This window comes from Gouania willdenowi, chromosome 6, assembly GCF_900634775.1.
Source record: "Gouania willdenowi chromosome 6, fGouWil2.1, whole genome shotgun sequence".
Lineage (NCBI taxonomy): Eukaryota > Metazoa > Chordata > Actinopteri > Blenniiformes > Gobiesocidae > Gouania > Gouania willdenowi.
Window position 1 is genome coordinate 58,960,510 of NC_041049.1, and position 23,890 is coordinate 58,984,399.

General features: G+C 39.3%; 1 protein-coding gene across 1 annotated transcript; it reads left to right on the top strand.

Annotated features, from left to right (window-relative positions):
• Window positions 1-1,140: 1,140 nt before the first annotated feature.
• Window positions 1,141-22,121, top strand: rfx7b (regulatory factor X7b). The gene is made up of 10 exons (XM_028449533.1): window positions 1,141-1,528; window positions 5,831-5,864; window positions 12,377-12,462; window positions 12,767-12,805; window positions 12,888-13,010; window positions 13,086-13,202; window positions 14,192-14,276; window positions 14,353-14,560; window positions 16,081-16,376; window positions 16,591-22,121. The coding sequence occupies exons 1-10, from the start codon at window positions 1,398-1,400 to the stop codon at window positions 19,777-19,779; spliced, it is 4,308 nt and encodes a 1,435-aa protein (XP_028305334.1). The 5' UTR covers window positions 1,141-1,397; the 3' UTR covers window positions 19,780-22,121.
• The last annotated feature ends 1,769 nt before the right edge of the window (window positions 22,122-23,890 follow it).

The following is a 23,890-nucleotide window of genomic DNA, read 5'->3' on the forward strand; positions in this document are numbered from 1 at the left end:
AATTCAAACCCTGAACTGAAAATCAAACCAAAGGAGGTTTGAAAGATGGACCTTAAATGTAAAGGTGACCCTAAAGGTGACCTTCAAGGTGATCCTAAAGGTGATCCTAAAGGTGACCTTAAAGGTGATCCTAAAGGTGATCCTAATGGTGATCCTAATGGTGATCCTAAAGTTGATCCTAAAGGTGACCTTAAAGGTGATCCTAAAGGTGACCTCAAAGGTGATCCTAATGGTGATCCTAAAGGTGACCCTAAGGTAGATCAAAAGCTGTATCCAGAGCTGGATCTAATAGTGGATCTAAGGGTATATTAATTATCTCGGCAGGGTTTTATTTGTGCTCCAGACCTGCTCGGGTTTCTGCTGCTGTGGATCTAAGGGTAGACCTAATAGTGTATTTAAGGGTAGATCTAAGAGTGGATCTAAGGGTGTATCTACGAGGAGAACTAACGGTGTATCTAAGGGTGGATTTAAGGGTGTATCCTAATGGGTAAATCTCTAAGGGGGGATCTAAGGGTGGATCTTAATAGTGGATATAAGGGTAGATCTGATAGTGGATTTAAGGGTAGATCTAAGGGTGAATCTACGAGGAGATCTAACGGTGTGGATTTAAGGGTGTATCTAAGGGTGGATCCTAATTGTAGATCTAAGGGTGGATCTTAATAGTGGATCTAAGGGTAGATCTGATAGTGGAGTTAAGGGTAGATCTAAGGGTGTATAAGGGTATATTAGTGCTCTCAGCAGGGTTTTATTTGTGCTGCAGACCTGCTCGGGTTTCTGCTGCTGTGGATCTAAGGGAGACGTAATAGAGGATCTTATAGTGTATCTAAGGGTAGATCTACTAGGAGATGTAACGGTGTATCTAAAGGAGGATTTAAGGGTGGATCCTAATGGGTAGATCTAAGGGTGGATCTTACTTGATAGTGTATCTAAGGGTAGATCTAAGGGTGGCTCTAATTGTGTATGTAAGGGTGGATCTACTAGGAGATCTAACGGTGTATCGAAAGAAAAATTTAAGGGTGGATCCTAATGAGTAGATCTAAGGGTGGATCTTAATAGTGGATCTAAGGGTATATTTAATGCTCTCAGCAGGGTTTTATTTGTGCTGCAGACTTGCTCGTGTTTCCGCTCCTGTGTTTTGGGCCTTGACGCAGGCGCACTCCGTCCCTGCTGCTGCTGCTGCTGCAGGCGGAAAAACCTCCGCGAAATGCCTTCAGTGTCCCGCGCTGGTTCCTCCGCTGGCTTCGGTTGTTCGACTGTCCGAGCTCCCGGTCTCCGCGGGGGCTTCAGCGGGCTGTCCTAGCTGACCGAGCCGCTCCGGGTGAAGCACAACCGGGGATGAGGCGGGGATGAGGCTGAGGCCTAGTGGTTAAAGCTCCACCACCTCCACCTCCACCGCCATGGCCGAGGATCAACAACAACAACCCGGACTGAAACCGGGATCCGGGCTCAGTTCCCTCCCTGCCCTGGTACCCGGACTACAGGGGCCCGAGGCCAACGCACTGCAGTTCAAAATCAAGAACTCAATCTGGTAATCGATCCTCTAATGCTAATATTAGATGCTACTATTTGATGCTATTAGCCCTAGCTTCTAATTAGCGTGTGTGAGAAATAACCTGGTAAATCATCACCAGTGATGAGGAGGAGGACATAAATAATAATAATAATAATAATGATATTATTAATAATAATAATAATAATAATAATAATAAAGGGCTGACAGCCCTGCTGATGACAGGTGTCAACTCTGTCTGAGGCCACACACACACACACACACACACACACACACACACAGCATGCTTTACACAGGACATGTAATTATTAATCCCATTGTAATGTTATGTTATTAAACACTAATATTAAACATTAATAGAGACTTTAATACTACATTGTAAAATGATTCTAGGTGAAACACACTATAGTCATTGAAGGGCCTAGTAAATAATTTGTTCCCTCGCTTTATTAAATCTTTAGTACCTTGTCTCCAGTTTACCCGTGGTTCCCAAACATTCTGTCTGCTTATGTTTTCATATGGTTAAACTCTCTTATTATCAGAGATAACTGCCCAATAACAAGGTAATAGCATGTGTTGTTTGTGCTTTTGACAATTTACAATCTGATTATTTTTCCAAAAAAGGTATTTTCATTAGAAAACCTCTTCATTCCCGCCACAAATTAAAAATCTTGCATTAACAAAGATCTGACACAAAAGTGCTGCTGTGAATCAATTAATTATACAAAATTAATTATACGTTTTCCAGTCTTTATGCTTCGTGATCTTATTCCATAAATAACAGATTTATGTGACACAAAAAACATTTTCAGCTTTGTTTTTTTTTTTATTGCACACAGCAAATAAAAAATACAGAAATACACAAAATACTTTTAAATAGGTGTTCCCTAAATAAAGGTCTAATAAGTGTTAAACAGTGTTAAATTGAAGCAAAACATACGTTTTTCTACAGTTGAAAAATAAAGAAATACAACAGCTTGAATATGACATTTTCAAGCTGTTAGAATGTGTAATGCATTATCTGTTAGGGGGCGTGTCCAACCACAAAACAGTTCAATATATATATATATATATATATATTTTCCTTCTGAAACTCATTTTAAGGCACCTGTAATGTTTGTGTTGACAAAAAATGCATTTTAATAAAAAAACTAAGTTGCCGTGCTTTCCTGCTTCATTACTGCTACAGCAGGAAATCCATCCTAATAATAATAATAATAATTCATTTTATTTAAAAAGTGTCTTTCAGGCCAACCAAGGACACTACGATAAAAACAGAATAATAAATAATACATACATAATAATACAAGTGGTGGAAGTTTCAAGACTTAGTGGTCAATAGGGTACTTTTACTTAATTTTAATCATTTTATTTGCATTTAATCCATCTCTGAGGAGAAATCAGGGCTCAGTAACCAGCTTTGTTTCCAATCTAAATATTAGAGCCAATTCTGTCCCAATCACAAGATGTGATGGACTGGGGTCCTGTGCAGGGTGTGCCTGGCTCTGATTATGAGCAGATCTCACATATTCAAAACTGCGACAAATACAAATAGAAATGATAAATGATCACACTTAGCTCTGTACTGTGTGGAGTTTGCATGTTCTACTTGTGCTTGGTTGGGTCTTTTCTGGGTGTTTCTCCAACTCTGAAAAAACATATACTGTATGTGAGGTTAAATGGAGTCACTGGATTATGAATGTGGGTGAATGAATGAATATTTTTTTGCAGAATTAATGAGAAAATGTGCGTATGGATCTGTTTGTTGCATAGAAGTGTTTCTGTGTAGCGTCATCACAGATATGCAGGCACAGCCGGGGGCAAAAAGCAACACTTTCTCATTGTTTCCAGTGGAAATGACGAGTTGTTCCGTAAACTGTACAAACTGAAAAAAAGGATGGGTGGAAATTTTATGACATCCCAATGGGATGACATCCGTTTGCCAAAAGAAGAACATTATAGAGCCTCCAGACCATTAAAAGGGTGGATTGGTGTCCTGAATGATGTTAGGATTATGATATATCCTATATCTGTCCCAACAGTTATGATATACCTTATATCTGTCCCTGTTGGGAACGCCTTCAGGACACTCTGTACAACCACTAAGTTAATCATTTTACTCATTTAAAGAATGATATTCAGTTCAATTCAATTTTACCAGTTTATATATTCACATTAACTAGTCTATATATTCATATTAACCAGTCTATATACTCACATTAACCATTCTATAAATGCTCACATTAACCATTCTATATATATTCGCATTAACCATTCTATATATACTCACATTAACCATTCTATATATACTCACATTAACCATTCTATATATATTCACAATAACCAGTCTATATATTCTCAATAACCAGTCTATATATTCGCATTAACCAGTCTATATATTCGCATTAACCTGTCTATATATTCATAATAACATGTCTATATATTCACAATAACATGTCTATATATTCACAATAACATGTCTATATATTCACAATAACATGTCTATATATTCACAATAACATGTCTATATATTCACAATAACCTGTCTATATATTCACAATAACATGTCTATATATTCACAATAACATGTCTATATATTCATAATAACATGTCTATATATTCACAATAACATGTCTATATATTCACAATAACATGTCTATATATTCACAATAACATGTCTATATATTCACAATAACATGTCTATATATTCACAATAACATGTCTATATATTCTCAATAACCAGTCTATATATTCTCAATAACCAGTCTATATATTCTCAATAACCTGTCTATATATTCACAATAACCTGTCTATATATTCTCAATAACCTGTCTATATATTCACAATAACCTGTCTATATATTCATAATAACCTGTCTATATATTCACAATAACCTGTCTATATATTCACAATAACATGTCTATATATTCACAATAACATGTCTATATATTCACAATAACCAGTCTATATATTCTCAATAACCTGTCTATATATTCTCAATAACCTGTCTATATATTCACAATAACCTGTCTATATATTCACAATAACCTGTCTATATATTCACAATAACCTGTCTATATATTCACAATAACCTGTCTATATATTCACAATAACATGTCTATATATTCACAATAACATGTCTATATATTCACAATAACATGTCTATATATTCATAATAACCTGTCTATATATTCACAATAACATGTCTATATATTCACAATAACATGTCTATATATTCACAATAACCTGTCTATATATTCACAATAACATGTCTATATATTCACAATAACATGTCTATATATTCACAATAACCAGTCTATATATTCTCAATAACCTGTCTATATATTCTCAATAACCTGTCTATATATTCACAATAACCTGTCTATATATTCACAATAACCTGTCTATATATTCACAATAACCTGTCTATATATTCACAATAACCTGTCTATATATTCACAATAACATGTCTATATATTCACAATAACATGTCTATATATTCTCAATAACCTGTCTATATATTCACAATAACCTGTCTATATATTCATAATAACCTGTCTATATATTCACAATAACATGTCTATATATTCACAATAACATGTCTATATATTCACAATAACATGTCTATATATTCACAATAACATGTCTATATATTCACAATAACATGTCTATATATTCACAATAACCTGTCTCTATATTCACAATAACATGTCTCTATATTCACAATAACATGTCTCTATATTCACAATAACATGTCTATATATTCACAATAACCAGTCTATATATTCTCAATAACCTGTCTATATATTCACAATAACCTGTCTATATATTCACAATAACCTGTCTATATATTCACAATAACCAGTCTATATATTCTCAATAACCTGTCTGTATATTCACAATAACATGTCTCTATATTCACAATAACATGTCTATATATTCACAATAACATGTCTATATATTCACAATAACCAGTCTATATATTCACAATAACCAGTCTATATATTCACAATAACCTGTCTATATATTCACAATAACCAGTCTATATATTCACAATAACATATCTATATATTCACAATAACCTGTCTATGTTCACGTTAACCTTTCAATATACTCACATTAACCTGTCTATATTTAGTGACTCACTAATGATTTCTGACCATAAGAAAACCCATGTACGATCCAGGAGAACATGCAAATTGCATGAATAAAGCTTTTCCTTAAATCCTACGTTCTACTCATTAATGTCTTGTATTGATCCACATGGTTCTAGTTCTACACTCATTCTCTAATCACTTTTTTCTCTTTCTGTCATTACAGTAAATCTGTACAATCAAAAGTGGACAACATACTGGTGAGTATCTTATTATTATTATTAGGGGGCCAAGCCCGCGGGGCCAGGGAACGCGGTTCCTAGGACCAGCGGTGCTAGGAACCCTATTGTTATCGTTCCGATTATTATTATTATTATTATTGTTGTTACTTTTTATAGTTCCATTGGTAAAAGTGTTGCTGCAGGCTAAACCGTAGGGTGGTGCCCTTTGGAGGGTGGGTCCAAAACCCCCAGGGGACCTTGGACGCAAAAATTCACATATATCCGCCAGCAGGTGGCGCTATAACCAAGGTCAATGTGTTTTGGCATACAACTACCAGACTGTATGTCGCACATTCAAAAACTTCATATGGACAGATTCCCTGAGTAGCACTGAATCACCTGGGCTTGGCCACGCCCATTTCCGTCTAAACTTTTGTCGGAGCAAAATCGCAAAAACTGGAATACCTACTTTTTTGAATTACTCCTTGGGATTTTGTCCAATCAGCGTGAAACTCGGCACACTTTTTGGGGACATGAAAATACAGGCTATACTTTTTGTCATCAGAATATGTGTTAAACTAAATCTACAGAATACACGATCGTTTACACAAATTATAAAGTACAATTGAATATGCCACAAAACTTAGAAATATACAAAACTTTACTCAATGAAAAATGTTTTGGTGTGAATGTGTAACTACAAGTCCACAGCACTATGAACTACATGGCCAGTATAAAAGCATCAGAATTGAAAGATAATGTAAAAACTGTTTATTCTAATTGAGGGGTATAATATTTCAATTGTTAAAATCGTCAATGTGTTTTTAAGCAGCATGACTTGTATTTTAAAGTAAAATAAGGTTACTATACTGTAATATTTATTTAATTTGTGTTTACAATGGGATTTTTTTGGGGGGGGACACGACCCCTGCATCCCCCACCGTGATTTGCGCCCCTGCCCCCATTTGTCCATCTACAACATTTTGCTCAGAATACTGTGAAAAAACAACAATAGAGCACAATGATGGAATGAAAGTGGAATTAAAACTCATGGAGCTAACAGAATTTAAACACAAATTTGACATAAATTGTTCATTGAGAGATTACTAAAAAAGTGTGCAGTGCAATACCAATTCCCTTATGTTGGAATTCTGAGGAAAAAAAATCTGAATTCTAAATTTAAAATCAGAAAAATATCAGATTTTTTTACCTCAAAGTCAGACTTCTCACTTTAAAATTGGAATTCTGAGAAAAATGTCAGATTTCTTAATTTAAAGTCAGAATTCTTGAGGAAAAAAGTTATTATACTATGATTTTCATGGTCTGACCCAACTTAATAACTCAGTTCAACGCAACAATTATTTTTATAAACATTTTGTTTATTCATTTGTTCGTTCATCTTTTTTTAATAAAAGTTTCTTCCTGCATTCAAAGGAGAAAAGAATGGAAAGAGAGGAGAGAGGAACATTTTAAATCATCATGGGGGGGATAGAGACTAAGAGTCAAACTTGAGGTTTATTTTGTTCTAATGTTTGGTTTTCCTGGTATACCACTGGCGGATTCTTTTCCATAGAGGTTTCTTTTTAGCGTGTCTGGACCGCTCTTCTTCTAATTCCACATCTTTGGCTTTCAGTTGGTTCTGTGCTTCTACCAGGGCGTTCTCCAGCAGGGTCACTTTTTCTTTCACCTTTTTTTGTGTGAAATTGAATAAGAATTAAGTTATATTTCAAAACCTAAGCCAAGAGAAATTGGCTAGTGTCTGTGGCTCCGCCTCCTCGGGGCTTTGCACGCAGCATACCGGTGGATGCCTCTTGGCCTGGGATCTCTTGGGTGTCTGGGGGGGGCTGCTCGATTGTGGGTGGGTGGCCTGGGGTTCCTTGTTTCTGCTGGTGTGGCTGCATCTTCGGGCCCGGGGCAGCGCTTGGGTTCGCAGAAGTGGTTTTTGCACAAACATTGGTCGTGGATGCTCTGTCCTTGGGCTGTGGGATAAACTCGTACTGGGGTTAACCTTAGACACATTGATCCCAAATACCAGTTTTAGGTATTACCACTCACTGCTTCCCTCTATTCACGCCCACCACCATTATACCTAAGCTGGGTGCTGTGTCACCTGCTTCAAGTTCTCCACTTGTCGCTAGACTGGCTGAAGTGATTACACAACATAATAAGCACATTATGCACAACTATAACATCACATCTCACTCTCACTTTAAAACAGTAAACTCTTCCCCACCCCTTCCATTTTCTACCCTGATTCCCTCTTCCCTGTTCCCTTCCCCTTTACCTAGGTGTAACACTGCCCTCTCTTTAGATATCCTCCCTTTAAAGTGGAGAAAATAAATGCATTTATTAAATTGCAATAATGAAATATTCATTGCTGTCTTAAAAAGATTGACTTCATGTAGTGTTGACCTTAGACAGCATGTGCAGATGAGGCAAAAACAAAAGTTAAAGTGATGATGTCATTACTATCTCAGGTAGGCATCATGGCGTCTACCAGTTCCCACTGACGAGCAGGTTTTTTTCTGCTCCTGCTGCTCTACAATTCCTTCTGAAAAATTAAAGGGCACCCGTAGTGAATTTTATTCGATGTTTATGGAGCTAATATTCTTTAGTCTTGTTTTATTTTACTATATTACTTAAGTATTTATAAAGACCTTTTTTTTGTAATAAGGAGGATTGCACCTGCGTGTTCCTCTCTGTCTACATGGATGTTTGGATCCATTTGTCCTGCTGAAAACATGCAGAAACAAAATCACTGATCTATTTTTGAACATTGTGTTTTGTATTTATCAGAAGCGTCTCATCCTGTCACCTCAGTCACATCAAAGAAACGTGATGCCGCTTTTGCCTATTTCAATGAAACAAGACTGCGTTTGAAATTCAGCTCATTTGTTTGTTATTCGGCAGCTTTTTGTCCTGATTTTGTAACATCCTGTAATGATCAAATGTGACGTAGATCAGGCTTTGGTGACAACGGTTTCTAGGGTGAAAAACACTAACAACCAGCTGCACCTGAACCTGTAAAAGGAGTATCTGAGGGTTCACTGTTTATATCATAATCGTGTTGTTTAGGATAACGTATGCAGTTGTTTTGTTAGATTTTTGAACAATCAGGAACCAGAGTCCAATTATTATACATATTATATAACATTCCAGTCTTGTGTATAAATATGTATTGTCACAGACTTTTTATTAGGGTTAGGTGTTTGAATTTGGTCAATTGACAAAATATAAAACTGGGATTTTTCAACTCTTAAGAAGGGGTTTGGGACTTTTTTTCACTGACATATTGTCATGAACTCACTGGGTTTGGAGGACGCTAAGAAGCATTTTGTTTCAGTGGAACAAGAATTAGTGCTGAAAACCGCTCTGGAATAATGTATTCTGTAGATAAATTGCAATAAAACAAGTTAAAAAAAAAGCATTACATATGTTTGGAAGCCATTGGTAAACATTGCGTCATGTACACTGACAGCAGTTCCTTTTTTGTGGGGGAAATAAGCCACTAAAACCACTAATTATACCAGTATCATATATTTGGTGTCCAGATGGCAATTGGGAGTGACAAATTTGAAGAGTTTTGTCCTTTTTGAAAGTTTTCCTTGCAGGTCTTGATAATTATTGCCAATATAATTGAAGAAAAAAAGAATATACCAAAAGCTGACCAGGATCACACTTTTCACTGTATCTTTTTTTATCAAATGCTATATCTAACTATAACCGGAATTGTATTAAATGTTGAGTTTTAATAATAATAATGTAGCCTTTATTAATCACCATAGTGAACTACTTTTGCTCCCTCAATTTACATCATAAAAATGACACAATGATATTAACAAATGGCACAAGTCTCAATTTTTAAAAAAGCAACATTTTATTGAAATGAACAAAGGTGAGGTAGAACGACAACAAGTAAAAAAATATTTAACAAATATTAAAAACAAGTGATGAAGAACAAGAACAAGTAAAAAATATTTCTGCTCTCTGTAAAAGAGAGCAGAAATATTTGCTCTCTTGCGTGTATTTGCGGATACACGCAAAAAAAGCAAAAATCTAGCAATAATATCGGCCAGCAGATGTATCGGTCTATCGCCAGTTCATTTATCAGCTTTATCATCAGACAACCTACGTGTGTGGAAGCTATGGAAGTTCTACTAATGAACAAAATGAGCTACAAATACTGAAATTATCTGAGTGCGACGGACTGGGACCGCTATATGTGATTTATTTATTTATTTATTTTTTTTGTAGTTTAATTTCTGGAGCACTCACCTGCTCTATAAATCCATAATAAACCATGTAGTCCGTCACCATCACGGGTTTGATTCCTAAGTTTTTTTCCTTTGTTTAATTTGGCTTTCCGTGATTTTTCCTGATTTTACTTCTCAGTTGTATGAACATCAGCCTCCCAGAGAACTCAGATTTTTGTTGGTTTGTTCTGATTCAGTGCAAATATTCTATTCTTTGACCTGGTCTTTATGAAGGGACCAGCTGTGTTTGGAGCTTTAATGTTTGATAAAATGTACACAGGGCTTTAAATTAACTTTTTAGATCACCAGCCAGCATGGCGAGTAGGTTATTAAAGTTACTTGTCAACCAGATTTTCCACCAGCCAAATTTTTTTCCAGCGAAAATAAACGACATTATGACTACCACAGAATAGATTTAAGCGTTCATGTTTCTTTAAATAGTCTTTATTTTAGTTGATTGCAGAAATACATAAAAATTGTAAAAATATAAACAATTAATTTAAAATCAATGTTGTAACAATGCCTAAAAGGTATAATATGGAACTTCGGGTGTGTCGGAGAAGTGAACCTTTTATAATGTATATTCTCATAACTTAATAAACAAGCTTAACTCAGATGAAAATTGGATCCCTGGAACACTGTTTGAAGTTAGAAAGATTAGAAGTAATCAGTAACTTAAGAATTTCATGTACTGTAGAGAAAAAATGTTTTACTAACATGCATGTTCTTCAAATGTAAACAAATCCCCACTTCCTACAAACTGTAAAGTACACATTTTCAAGGTGAACATATGGTCGAACACCAGCCACTCACGACCCGACATCCATTTAGTAATAAAACTCCTCAATTTCTTCTTCTTTTCAGATCCTCTTTCATCTTCATTTTCCCCAGTAGCTTTCCTTTTTTGTAGTTCAAGTTTTTCAACACCTGATAAATATCTCCACATGTTTGTTTCCTAACTCATTTTACAGCTTAATTTCAGCTCCTGTTTGTTTTGCGTTGTTTCATTTGTCTTCTCTGATACCAAAACATAACAATCACGCTAACGCAAACATGTAGCCAATTATTGTATGACACGTCACAACATATCTCCACGCTCATGGGAAATCTAGGATTAGTACAACCAGCAGTGTTGTCAGATATACATTACGTTTTAAAATCTAAACACACAAAACCCCTCAAATTTCTTGGCGGAAAACATCCCAATCTGGCAACAATGATTTGTCGCATCATTTCTGCAGCCTGTCTATTCAAACAGACGCAGTGGTATTTGTTTTATTCTTCACCAGCCAAAATGGCTAGCAACTAGGGATGTAAAGATTAATTGTGAGGCAGTTAAAAATCGATTCAGAGGTGTTACGGTTCACATCGATACTCTGAAATTGAATGATGAAATGGAAATGCTACAATTTTACTCTGTATATTTTACAAACTTTATTTTTAGAAAATTTTTCTTGATTGTATTTACATTTTTAAAATACATTTTAATCTAACTCAGTTTTTAAGTGTTTCTGCTTCATTATTATTGTTGTATTTTAATGTTGTACAAATATTTAGTAATAATTGTAATAGTTGAAATTATAAAATCAAATCATTTACAGTTATAACCCCGACAAACAAATAGATCGCGAAGAGCTGTCCGTGGTAGAAGAAGCTAGCTGAAAACGGTTGGAAACCCCTGCACTCGAGTGTGTCTTTGTTAATATTTGTCATTATTATTCACTCAGGAGACTGATTCTTTTTTTTTTTTAATTAAGGGGTTGTTTCTGTCACTATAGTCACTTAAAATCTTTTTTGCGCGCCTGCAGTTACGCGCTTCTCTCCTACGCGTATTCTCCGGTCCAGGCAGCTGACACGCCCATTGCGCGTAAGTAGAGCAAAACTGCGTAGTGTGTGAATGAAGGCGGTCTGAAGGAAAGGAGGTGGTGATGTCATTTTTTTTGGGCTGTCTAGTAATCACGGAACATGGGAGTTTTCCCAACGTTTGTAATGTCATTGAAAATTGTGAAAATGATAAAGTTCACTTTTAATTTGAAACACCTTTGTTGATAAACAATAACTAAGTCCATATTTCTAGTGCAATATAATGTTTCGCCTTATCGGGGCACTGCACTTATTTCAGGGAATGAATGGGAACACCCACATTTCAGAGCTGCTCCAGCCACAGTGCGTAACAGAGCCGCTGTTGGACTTGCGCGCATGGGAGAATAGAGCCCTAAATCCTGTGTGGTGATGAACTGCTCCTTTAGACACTTTCTGTCCTGCCTTCACACTGGTTGTTGTGGTTTTATTTTACAGCAAGATGTTGAGAAGTTTACAGACATCGAGAAGCTCTACCTCTACCTTAAGTTGCCTTCTGGTCCCAGCAGTGGCAACGATAAAAGGTACGACACTGACACGCTTCAGTCCAGGTTTCAGCTTTTCTTTTCTTTTTGTTTTGTTTGTCTCACATGTGCTTTGTTACCATTACCAGCACATTACCAGTCTCATTGCTTGTCATAAATCCAATGATTGTACACAGACAAGGGTTAGTTTGAAAGGGGCGGGGCATCCTGTGTGACTTTCTGAGTGGCCTATCATGAAGAAAACCGCTGAAAAATTGTAGTTTTTTGCTATACCTAGCTGTCTGTGTTTCATTTGTTTCCCCATATCTATTCATCATCCCAACCCCCAAATTCTACCCATTTGGACTGAGAATGAGAGGGGGTCGTCCACTCCTGGATTATGGTACTAAAGTTTCTGTATTAACAAGAAAATGGAGCACAGCACTGGAGCACATGGGGTGACCAGCTTTATTTATCTTTTTCAGTGATCAGAGTTCAATGTCGTCGAGTCGCACTCAACAGATGTACGCTTTCAACTGGATCCGCAATCACCTGGAGGAGCACCCAGAGACGTCCCTCCCCAAGCAGGAGGTGTACGATGAATACAAGTGAGTGTGGGGGAGGGGTTAGGGTTCGGGCTAGTATAATGTCTTTTTTTTTAATCTTATTTATCTTTTCCACAGGAGCTACTGTGACAATCTGGGCTACAATCCACTCAGTGCTGCAGACTTTGGGAAAATCATGAAAAATGTGTTTCCCAACATGAAGGCACGTCGACTGGGCATGAGAGGAAAGTCCAAATATCTTTTAAGGATGTCAGTCACACTGTCTCCTGCTTTAGTATGTGTGTTTTATCAATAGTTTGCAGAGCAACCACTTCACTCAATAGATCAAAAACCAGGGCTTTTACATAGCTAGGGCTGGTAATGGTCCTTTGATTAATTACTACTTAGTTACTATGCTGCTCCACTCTTAACTGCTGAAACTTGAGCTTGAAAAATAGAAAATGTTTTTTTTTTTTTTTTTTTTTTGCACTTTATTAATAAAAAGCTTTACAACTGTTCCAAAGTATATAAATACACATTTAAATTTTATTTCTTTGAGATTTTGTCACAATTGAGGGGGTCCTGAGAGTTTTCCATTCTTCAAAGGGGGCAAGCAGATTCTTGTTTTCTGTAGTAATACGGTTACATTTATCTGAAAGTAAATCATAGTAAAAGCAAGACAAAATTAAGTCCACGCGTACTGCCTCCTTATTTACTCATTCAAGTCTCTTCATCCCTAAACCTTCTGATTTCGTTTCCGTCCAGTGTATAATAATAAATTAATTAATTGATAATAAATCATTTGATCCTTATTAATGATGAGTTTTAACAATCAATATCACCATCTGTCAATTCTAATCACGGCGTTTTGTTTAGTGATATTAAATTGATATTTCTCGTGGGACCATTTTTCGTTTTTCCCGCACATACAGAACAAACCCAGTTATTCAGACTTAAAGTTTAATTAAAGCAGCAGTACAAACACACACTTGGTAGTTTGTAGATATTTGGGATTTAAAAAGACAACTCTGAGCTTTGACCAAATAAAGATAAGTTGAGGAATAACCATGTTGTTATATGCAATTAACACAATAAACTATGCCTCTCTTTGTCAAGATGTATACCTGAAATGTGTTTTAAATGTACAAGGAAGTTTGGGTTAATTTTATTTGAGTAAAGAATAACCTCGGTGTGAAGCGGTATCTGCAGGTCAAGCCCATGTATACACCTTAACTCCATTGTACATACTGCTACAGCGGGTTGAGGAAAAAAGCTTTTGTTCACATGCCGTCTTTACCCACGTTGGACCTGCAGAAGTCTGGCGACGGTGTAAGTTACACTAACAAAGTAAATTAATGAATTATTGATTCGATAAATTCCTCTCTAATGGTGTTTCTCTGCCCAGTGTGAGCTGATGGAGGCCACGGGCCAGTCTCCCAGCGCTGAGGATGACATGAGGTCCGCAGCCTGTGGACTGGTTTTCGAGTGGGCCCAAAAAGTGCTGAGTCGGCAGTTTGATAACGTGGAAGATCTCGCTCGGTTCTTACTGAACAGCCACTATATTGGTACAAAGTCCATGGCTGCACTCACTGTTATGACGGGAACACCCACAGGTAAACATTTCTACATATAGAATCACATGAATACATCAAGGACTGTGTGCTACTGAGTAACATCAACACATGCACCATTGGGTCTTTAAGACAATAGATTCCTAACTACTATTATCACTGGGTTCTGATCGTGGATCTGATTAAACTAAGATTATATTTATCATAACTTTCACTATGAATGCCAAATATGCTGCTGACTGGGGAAACCAACATCCTGTTAGTCACGGAGGAGACCCCAGGGGCCTCATGTACAAAGACTTGCGTGAAAAATGCGTACGTCTCAATCCAGAGACATGCATACGCTCGTAAAATCTGTATCCACGCATCTGTCCTTAGAACATCTGAATCAGCGTGGATGTGAGCGCACTTGTGTCCACGCCCACATTTACATATACAGATCATATTGGAATGAGATCAGCTTCAGGATATGTTTTTTAACATTATTAGAGAGACATTAACATGTGTGACATAGATGATTCAACAGTGAAGATACTTGAATTAATATAAACACACACGGTTCACTGAATGCTTGATTGTGTGTGTTAACAAGTGGGAAGTGGATTAAGGAAGAGACGGAAAATGCTATATACCACTAATAATAATATTGGCCAAATATGACATTCTGATCTGTCACCATCTGATCATAAAACAGGCTGTGAATGTGTAACAGGTAAATGTGACTCAGTGTAAAACACTTAGACAGCACAGAATTCGGTCGCACCCTTCTTCTTTTCTTCCTCCATGCATGCTAATGAATAGTTGACTTAACTGGCGTACTGTAGTTGAATGATATTTGCAAAATGTTTTAATGTTTTAGTGTCAATATTAAGTTTTCAAGCAGTGGCTGAAATAACAGGTCAGTTATTTTATAGATGTAACAAAAATGTTTTAAATAACAGCAAAGCATAACAACAGGTTACATGTTTTTGTTTTTGTTTTTTGCAGAAATGCTGTACTTGAATTGACTTAACAGTAAAATAACCAACTTAACATCTGCATTGCTTCACCCCATGGAATTCAATTCAGAAGGTCCAGCTCTTACAGTGGGGTAACCCTCTGAAAGAACCACAGCTGAACATCTTTGGTCGCAATCTTGAGCCCTGTCATGTGTGAATGTATTGTATTATTTTGGTCGTGTGCCTAATAAATCCTTAGATATTAAACTATTAACTATGTAGAAACGTACGTACAGTATGCCACCTCAGGACTTGATGTGAAACACCGCACATTTTCACCTCACTACAGTTTCTGTTTTTTACACGAGGCCCCAGATCTGATATAAACATATTATGAGGGGGGTCTACCCTGTTTTAATGGTGGTGCAATATTTGTAGGGAAAGGGGATGAAGAAAATGTTAACCCTGTTTTACATTTGATTTAGATGTAAGAAATAATTGTGCTGCTCATTGGATAATATTCCATATTCCACATTTTATGATCATCTATGAATATCCTCTCCCTGTTCTAACCCTAACCCTGTGCATGTATGATCCATATTCAACCTTTGACTTCGTTCCCAGGAATGAAGACGCCCACCCCTTCCTCTGCCTTTGTGCCCACCGCTGAGGCCAACAGCTTCCAGCCCCAGGTGAAGACCCTGCCCTCCCCCTCTGTCGATGCCAAACAACAACTGCAACGAAAGATCCAGAAGAAGCAACAGGAGCAGAAGCTCCACTCGCCCCTACCTAGTGAGTCCCAGATGAAGAGGACGGAGGCCAGCACCCCTGGGCCCACCATCCCCTGTGGGAGTCCTGCCCTGCTGTCCCCACAGCCCACCATCGGCATCGTGGTGGCAGCTGTACCCAGTCCTGTCACGGTGCGTAGCAGAGGATTAGTCTACATGTATGATCAGTTGGTTCTTCATCTGTGTTCCATGAGTATAAAGGGTGGTGTACTCTACAGTAGCTGCAACGATCAACTATTTCAATAGTCCATTAGTCACAGCATGTGATATCATTCTTATAAATAAGTTCTAAAATGTACTTTTTTTCCCAATAAACTGATGGATGTCCTCTCGTTGTGTCCCATAGGTGCAGAGGACCCGGCAGTTGATGACCTCCCCCAGCCCTGTCAGCGCAGAAGGAAAAGTTTTCCAAGTTGTCACTCAGTCTCTGAAGCAGTCCCCCAAAACCCCTCAGAACATCTCAGCTAGTCCTGTTAGCGACCGCCTGGCACGGCACGGCACACGGTACGCCCAGATCCTTCCCAAACCCTCCGCTACCAGCGCCATTACCCTGCGTTCCCCCCCCACGCTGCTCATCACTAACAGCCCCATCAAGACTGTGATGCCCTCCACTCACGTCAGCTCAGTCAATGTGGTGAAGATGACGGCCATCGCTCTGGCCCCCAGTAGCAGCGCCACGGTACGGCCAGCTTCTGCTGGCGTCAACACCATCGCTGCTCTGGACGAGGCCCACCCTCCAAACGGTGGTACTTTAGCCATGTCCCAGTCTCCTACGGTCAGACTCAGTGCCCAGGTATCTGTCCCCCCCCATGACACCAAGATGGTATCTGAAGCTGACATGACCAGTGGTGAGAAACCTGTGGTTGGAGCCAAAGAGGAGCGAGTGGCTAAGTTTAGAGCTGCCAGTGAACCTAGCTTCCTGGTTAAATGTTCTCCAGGACTAGAACGAGGATCCAAAATGAAAGATGGCCCCACGTCCCCTTCCCTTTGTTTAGCTGTAGCTGGGACTCAGGACAGTAACAGTAACTGCCATGATAGTACTCTGTACCTGACTGTTGATAATCAGAACTCTAGTGGCTCTAATGCTGTTACACTAACATCAAAGGAATCCTGCTCTGATTCCAAGAGCCCCAGGAAACGCACTGGAGCAGAATCCCATGTGATTCCTGTGAAGAGGGTCTTCATCTCTCAGCAGCCCCCTCTGGCTGTTGTTGACAATCCCAAACCTGCTGTGAAAAGAATCCCCAGACCAGGAACTCCTGCCAGACCAGAGAGTGCCCCATGCAAGGTGACAGTAAAACACACCTCTGTAGGACCCACGCACATCCTGGCCCTGTCCGATGCCCCCGTCACACACACAGAGGGCACCCAGACCCTGGTCAAATGCCAGGACTTGGTGAGACACGACGACCACTCCGACACCCCCGACAACAGCACCGCAGGATCCAGGAGCAACACAACCGATCAGGTGCTGCTGCAGCAGATCACCAGGAACCCTCACAGTGTACCAGCACCACATGACTCAGGACCACATGAATCCTCTGTGATGGGAGACCTGAAGAGCACAATGTGGGAGGAGCAACAGCTGGATGAGCTTCGTAAGCAGGCGTTTGTCCAGCAGTTACCATCAGAACACAAACCAACCCCCACCGACCAGCTCACCCTCACCATAGCTCAGTCAACAGAGGCCTCAGGCCAGCTAGCCCTGACTCAGGACATGGTGGACTTTGCAGGTTCTCAGCCCAACATGGACTACTTCCCTTTCAATGACGATGACATGACCCAGGACAGTATAGTGGAGGAGCTGGTCCAGATGGAGGAGCAGATGAAGCTAAAGGGTCTGTTTGCTAACTGTGTGGACGTGTCCCTTCAAGGCCAGTCAACCGGGCCCCAGAGCTCCATCCTTAGTGCTAGCCAGGCTAGTACCACCTTTTACCACTCCGCCCACAGCAGCACTACTCCCGTTCAAACCCCCACTCCAACTCCCACACCAACACCGACGCCCACTCCCACTTCAGAAATGACCCTCAACCACACCCTGACCAGGGAGAGTCCCTGTTCCCGCATGGCCCCCATCACTCCAGTGGACGGAGCCATGGGTCACCACACCCCCATCACTACGCCACTGTCCAACTGCAGCAGCAGTGTCCCCCCCAGTCCAGTGGAGTGCAGGAACCCATTTGCTTTCACTCCCATTAACTCCAGTATCACTGGTTATCATGATGCTAGCATCGTCTCCAGCAGTCCAGTCAAACCCATGCAACGACCCATGGCAACGCATCCTGACAAGGCCAAACTGGAGTGGATCAACAACCGCTACAACAACACCTCCACTGGGCCTCTTTCCAACCACAGCATCGGGATCCTGCCCAGCTACCAGGACCTGGTGGACGATCAGTTTCGAAAGCCGCATGCGTTTGCGATTCCTGGCCAGTCGTTCCAGTCTCAGTCTCGGCAGGATGCTGCTCACTTAGGGCGTGTGACACCCATTTCTCCAGTGCAGCAGCAGCAGCTAACACCAGGAGGAACCGCTAACACCAAGCAGGAGAGCTTTGCTGTTCCTGCACCGTTAGACAACAAGGCAGCAGCCTCCACCACGTCCAGCACTTTCCGGTGTCGCAGTGTTAGCCCTGCGGTGCGCCAGAGGAACTGTAGCGGCAACACGGGGCCTTCGGCCACCACCACCAGTACCACCACCACCACCCGAACTGTGGTGTCACCCTTTAACTCCCCCATCACCTCTGAGGTGCTCAGCATCCTGTCCAACAGTCAGACAGTTAGCTCGGTGCATAGCATGGTCCAGAGAAGCCAGTCCGTGCCTCTGAACATCATGATGCAGAGTGAGATGCTGCCTGTGGGCCAGAACAACACTAACAAAATAACCAACGTGCTTCTCAGCAAGATGGAGGCTGATGGAGATGATTCTGTTCGTGGTCTGGGCGTTAACAACCTGCCCTCTAACTACACGGCCCGGATGAACCTCACACAGATCCTGGAGACCACGTCCAGCTTTACAGTAGGATCAGGACCCCAGGGATACCTCACTGCAGGCAGTGGAGAAGGACAAGCACAAGCAAGCACCAGTGAACCAGACCAGCAGCAGCTACAGAAGAGTCCGGCACCCACCCAATCACAGATCCTCATGGAGGGGGCCCATCAGCAGCAGGAAATGGAGGACGAACAGCAGCAGCTAGATTTCAACAGCACCGTAAAGGACCTGTTGGGGGACGATGGGCTGAACCCAAGCTCCCAGCTGGTTGGTCAGGTGGCTTCAGAGCTCAACGCTGTGGCGTCTGACTTCTCCAATGACATGAGATTAACCTCTGATCTATCCAGTAGCATCACTGACCTTAACACTTTAGACACCAACCTGCTGTTTGATCCTAATCAGCAGCAGGAACAATACGAGGACTCGACACTGGAAGAACTGAAGAACGATCCACTGTTTCAGCAGATATGCAGTGATACTGTGAACTCTGGTTTTGACTGGTTAGAAAGTAAAGACCAGCCGACTACGGTTGAAATGCTGGGCTGATGTAATCTGGTTTTAGTGCACATGTAGTTTAACTGTTTTTAAACGAGTGTTTGTCCGTTAAAGTGCCAGGCTCACCAGAACACTCCTTCCCGCTGATGTTTAAGGATCGTTTCTTTTTTTTTTTCACTCAGATTTTCAGTATTTGAATCATTTTCTTTCCCTTTAGTCAGAATCAGAAAATCACGAGTGCTGCTTCAGATAACTGGACTAACACTCTTCAATAATGCAATATATGTTTGACAAACAACTGAAATATTTGAGATCAGTTGTGAGTTTGGCACAAGGTTTCAACAAAAACACATTGTTGTCCACTTAACTTCAACCAATGGAGACCAAGCTTTGTCTGCCATATCTGAGTATTTTACAGGGTGGCATCAGGAGCTGCCAGGTGCTGAATTTATCACATAATCTTCATACTTTAACATATACCAAATCAGTGGAGAGCTGATTCACTTCTGAGCATTGTCCAAACGTGACTTTTTCTTCAAGCCTATAACTTCTTGTACTGTTTAATATCTTGTAAAGAGGGAAGACGATGATGGGATTCAGGCCTCGTTGTGGACGACATGTGGAAAGGAAAGGAATGCCTTAATCCTGAGTCCAAGGCCTTACGCCATCTGTGGAGAGACTGTAAATAGATTAATGCTAAATATCTTTGAACCATCCAGAGCCTCGTCATATCAAGGCAGCTGTTACTCTGATACTTTTAGTACTACTACTTTAGTTTAAGCTTCACCACATGGATGTGGATCCATACGTGTGTCCTATAGGCTAACACTGTGTGAGTGCCCGCGGCGTCGATGAATTTAGAGGAATTAGTTCCGCTGTCATTTCATGGTTGGACGAAAACATGGCAGTATTAATATTTATTGTTTGACTCTCATGTCAGATATTAGTATCAATGGTATGGAGAATTAACAGCAGAGGTTTGTGTCATCGAAGAAAATGAATTTGTTACAATTGCAACCTTATTTCCATACCAAAGATGAACTAGTTGAGGTTCATAAAAGATTATTCCATCAAGAAACACTCGACATCAACAGGAAGATAAGTTAAAGAGATCTGTTGGTTTCAATTTAAAAAAAAAAAGAGAAATGGTTAAGTTACTTAAATCTTATGTACAGTATGTAAATTAGTGAAATGGTCATGCTCCTATGTTTTATAGGAAATCATGGAAGTGAAAGCATGTTGAAACCATCACTGCTACCAGGTAAGCTCTGTGATACAGTAGGATGCTTGCTTGAGTTTTTTGGCTATTGTCAATGTTGTAAGTCATGTTTAAGCTCCATATGTATATAGGATAGATACATAGAGACTTGATGTATCAAGAAACTATATTATGGCCATTATTCTAGCTAAGTATGTGCCATTCAAAAGAGAAAAAAAACTGATTTATAGTTGGCAAGATACTGTATGTTGTGTGTTACATTTCTGGCTCAACGTATCGTAAAAGTAATGCTGTCTGGTCTCGCTGATTTGATTTCTGTTGTTTTGTTTCTCTATTTGAACATAATAGGTGATGTTTGCTTTGAGATGGATCAATAGCATGTTGGTATTGAGGGGGTGAACATTGAGACACTGGAAAACAAACTGGTGTCTCGGCAAACTTTGAGGTTATTGCACTAAATTTTTTGGACACATGGCGCTGCCACATCTTCATGAAAAGATTTGTTGACGGTTACCTGCGGGGAAAACGTTTTCTATGTCAAGATGAAAATTTGATTGTCAGAAAGTGACTAATTGTCTTGTAGCAAAATGTGCATTAATCTCAGTGAGATACACATTTCGTACTCGTTCTCATAGATGAGAATAAAACGGAGAACCTTTGAAATCTTACTCGCTTGTTATCTTGATAAATGATTGTAAGCACGCATGTGTGACGACTCCTAGTCCTGTTGTATTCTGGGTAACCACTGTGGTCTAGGTTCTGTTAACCAGACTGGCAGTGCTAGTTTTTATGCATTATTTCATTGTGTGAAGTTTACTAAGTTAAAATTGTTTTATATATTACATTGATGACTGTTTCTGTCTTATTTTGCAAAATGTGTTTATTTGTGAAGATATTCAACACTTCCTCTTATTGTTTTCTTCTGATATGGCACTGATCTTTGAATGAAGGAAACTCACCTCCATCAAGCTTTGACTGACCCAGAGCCAATCGTGTTTGTTTCTACCAGTGGAAGAGAAAAGAAACCCTCCTCTGTGGTGTTGTCTGGTGTTCTGCTTCATGTACAGTAGCTTGTTAATATTGCAAACGCGTTGTTTCTTTTTCAATGGAAAGTACTCACTGGTGAGATTTTTAAAGTGGTTTTAAAAGCCAATAAACTTTTTTAAAGAATGTTTAGGGATGTTTTCTTTCTTTTTTTGTTGGGGGGGGGGGGGGGGGGGGGGATTTTTTCACTTGATTGCAGTAAATCAAACATACCACAATAACATACAGTTTTTAAAGTGCAGATTTAACATGACATTTAGTTTATTGATCCCCAAGACACTCTAAATAAAGAAAATTAATATAATGCTTTTTTCCAAAGAGACTCAAAGCGTGCAACAGAAACCATTATTCATTCACACCAGTCACTCGCACAGTCATACCGGCGGTGGTAAGCTACAATGTAGCCACAGCTGCCCTTGGGCATACTGACAGAGGTGTGGCTGCCGTTTTGCGCCTACGGCTCCTCTGACCAACACTTATGCACAATTCATACCCATTCTCACAAGGCAATGTGAGTAAAGTGCCTTGCCCAAGGAAACACTGACTCAGATAGAGCAGGATTTGAACCCACGACCCTTCGGTTACTGGACGACCCACTCGACCACTGAGCCATGGTTGGTAATATTCCAAGGAAACGAAAAATAATGAAAATGGACAAAACTAGACGTTTTGGAGACTTGAGAAAACAACACCGGTGAATGGTGGTGGTGTATGTGTGTGTGTGTATATACGTATATAACAGCCAGCTATTAGAAATTTCCATCAAAAACTGTTTAGAAAATCATCACATTTTCAAAGAAGCGCCATTAATAATTCTTTGGTGTTTCCACCTCCAAAGAAACCCAACTAAACCGATGAAAGATATACATTTTGTTTCTTTTCTGCTTCTCTTCACAGTGATGCTGTTAGTTTTTCTTTTATTGTCCAGATATTCAATAAACATCTGTTATTGTGTTATTTGATGATTTAATGATAAGGTGGTTAGAGCTGTGAACAACATAACCTCATTTTTCCCGCTGTGGAAAAGGAAGACTCACGTTATTTACACTGGATTTGTGACACACGAAAAAACACAGTTTACTTCACAATGTTTCATATATTTCAAGGGTTTAATGTACAAATTCAAATCATGCCAATTAATGACTATAAAGTAGAGTTAAAGTCTCCATTAATCTTCTTTATATCCACATGTGTTCGATGCTCTTAGTCTGACACAAACTAAGTTCAGGTCTTGACTCTGGTCCGTATATTGATTTTGTTGGGATTTTTAAGTATGAAAGTGTTATTGTTTGGGTTTATTTTGCTTTTCTCCAAAGCCCACAGATTTTTTTTTTATTTCTTCACAGTTAAGTTTATGCAAATTTCAAGTCTGTCCACCAACCCATTGGTCATAATGTTAAAGGTCACTAGTGGGGGTTCGGGCTCTCTGCTTAGGGCCTTGTGGTATTCATGTTATGTTAATGATCTTCACCCTATTGATTGGAACCAAACAGCCATGCAGAGCCCAGTGTTTGACTCCATTTCCACAAAGCAGCTTTTTGCAACATGAACAGATTTCTAGTGGAAGTGCAGTTTATTGTCATGTCCGTTGCTTTTATACTAAAAAAAAACATCCAAAGGTAAAAGGTTTTATGCTATAACTTCTTTTACTGTGAGTTATTAAAGCTTTTAGTCAATTTGCTAATTAAAGTCTTTATATCTTTTTCTGTTTCAATTTGATCAGAGTCTTGTATCAAACATATTTGAACAGGTATAACAATGACCACCTGCCTTAAATTATGTTAGTCTATAATTTGCTGTCTGACACTAAGTCATCTTTTTAAAAGTAAATTACTTAAAAATGTAACATTTACATGAATGCCCCGACAATGCAGCAACAGGATCTGTATGTATTCTGAC

Bases quoted from the DNA above. Each gene is read 5' to 3' on its own strand.
- rfx7b (XM_028449533.1), top strand. From the start codon at position 1,398: ATGGCCGAGGATCAACAACAACAACCCGGACTGAAACCGGGATCCGGG. The intron at 14,277-14,352 runs GTAAGTTACACT...TTCTCTGCCCAG, and splicing joins TGCAGAAGTCTGGCGACGGT to TGTGAGCTGATGGAGGCCAC. The intron at 14,561-16,080 runs GTAAACATTTCT...CTTCGTTCCCAG, and splicing joins TATGACGGGAACACCCACAG to GAATGAAGACGCCCACCCCT.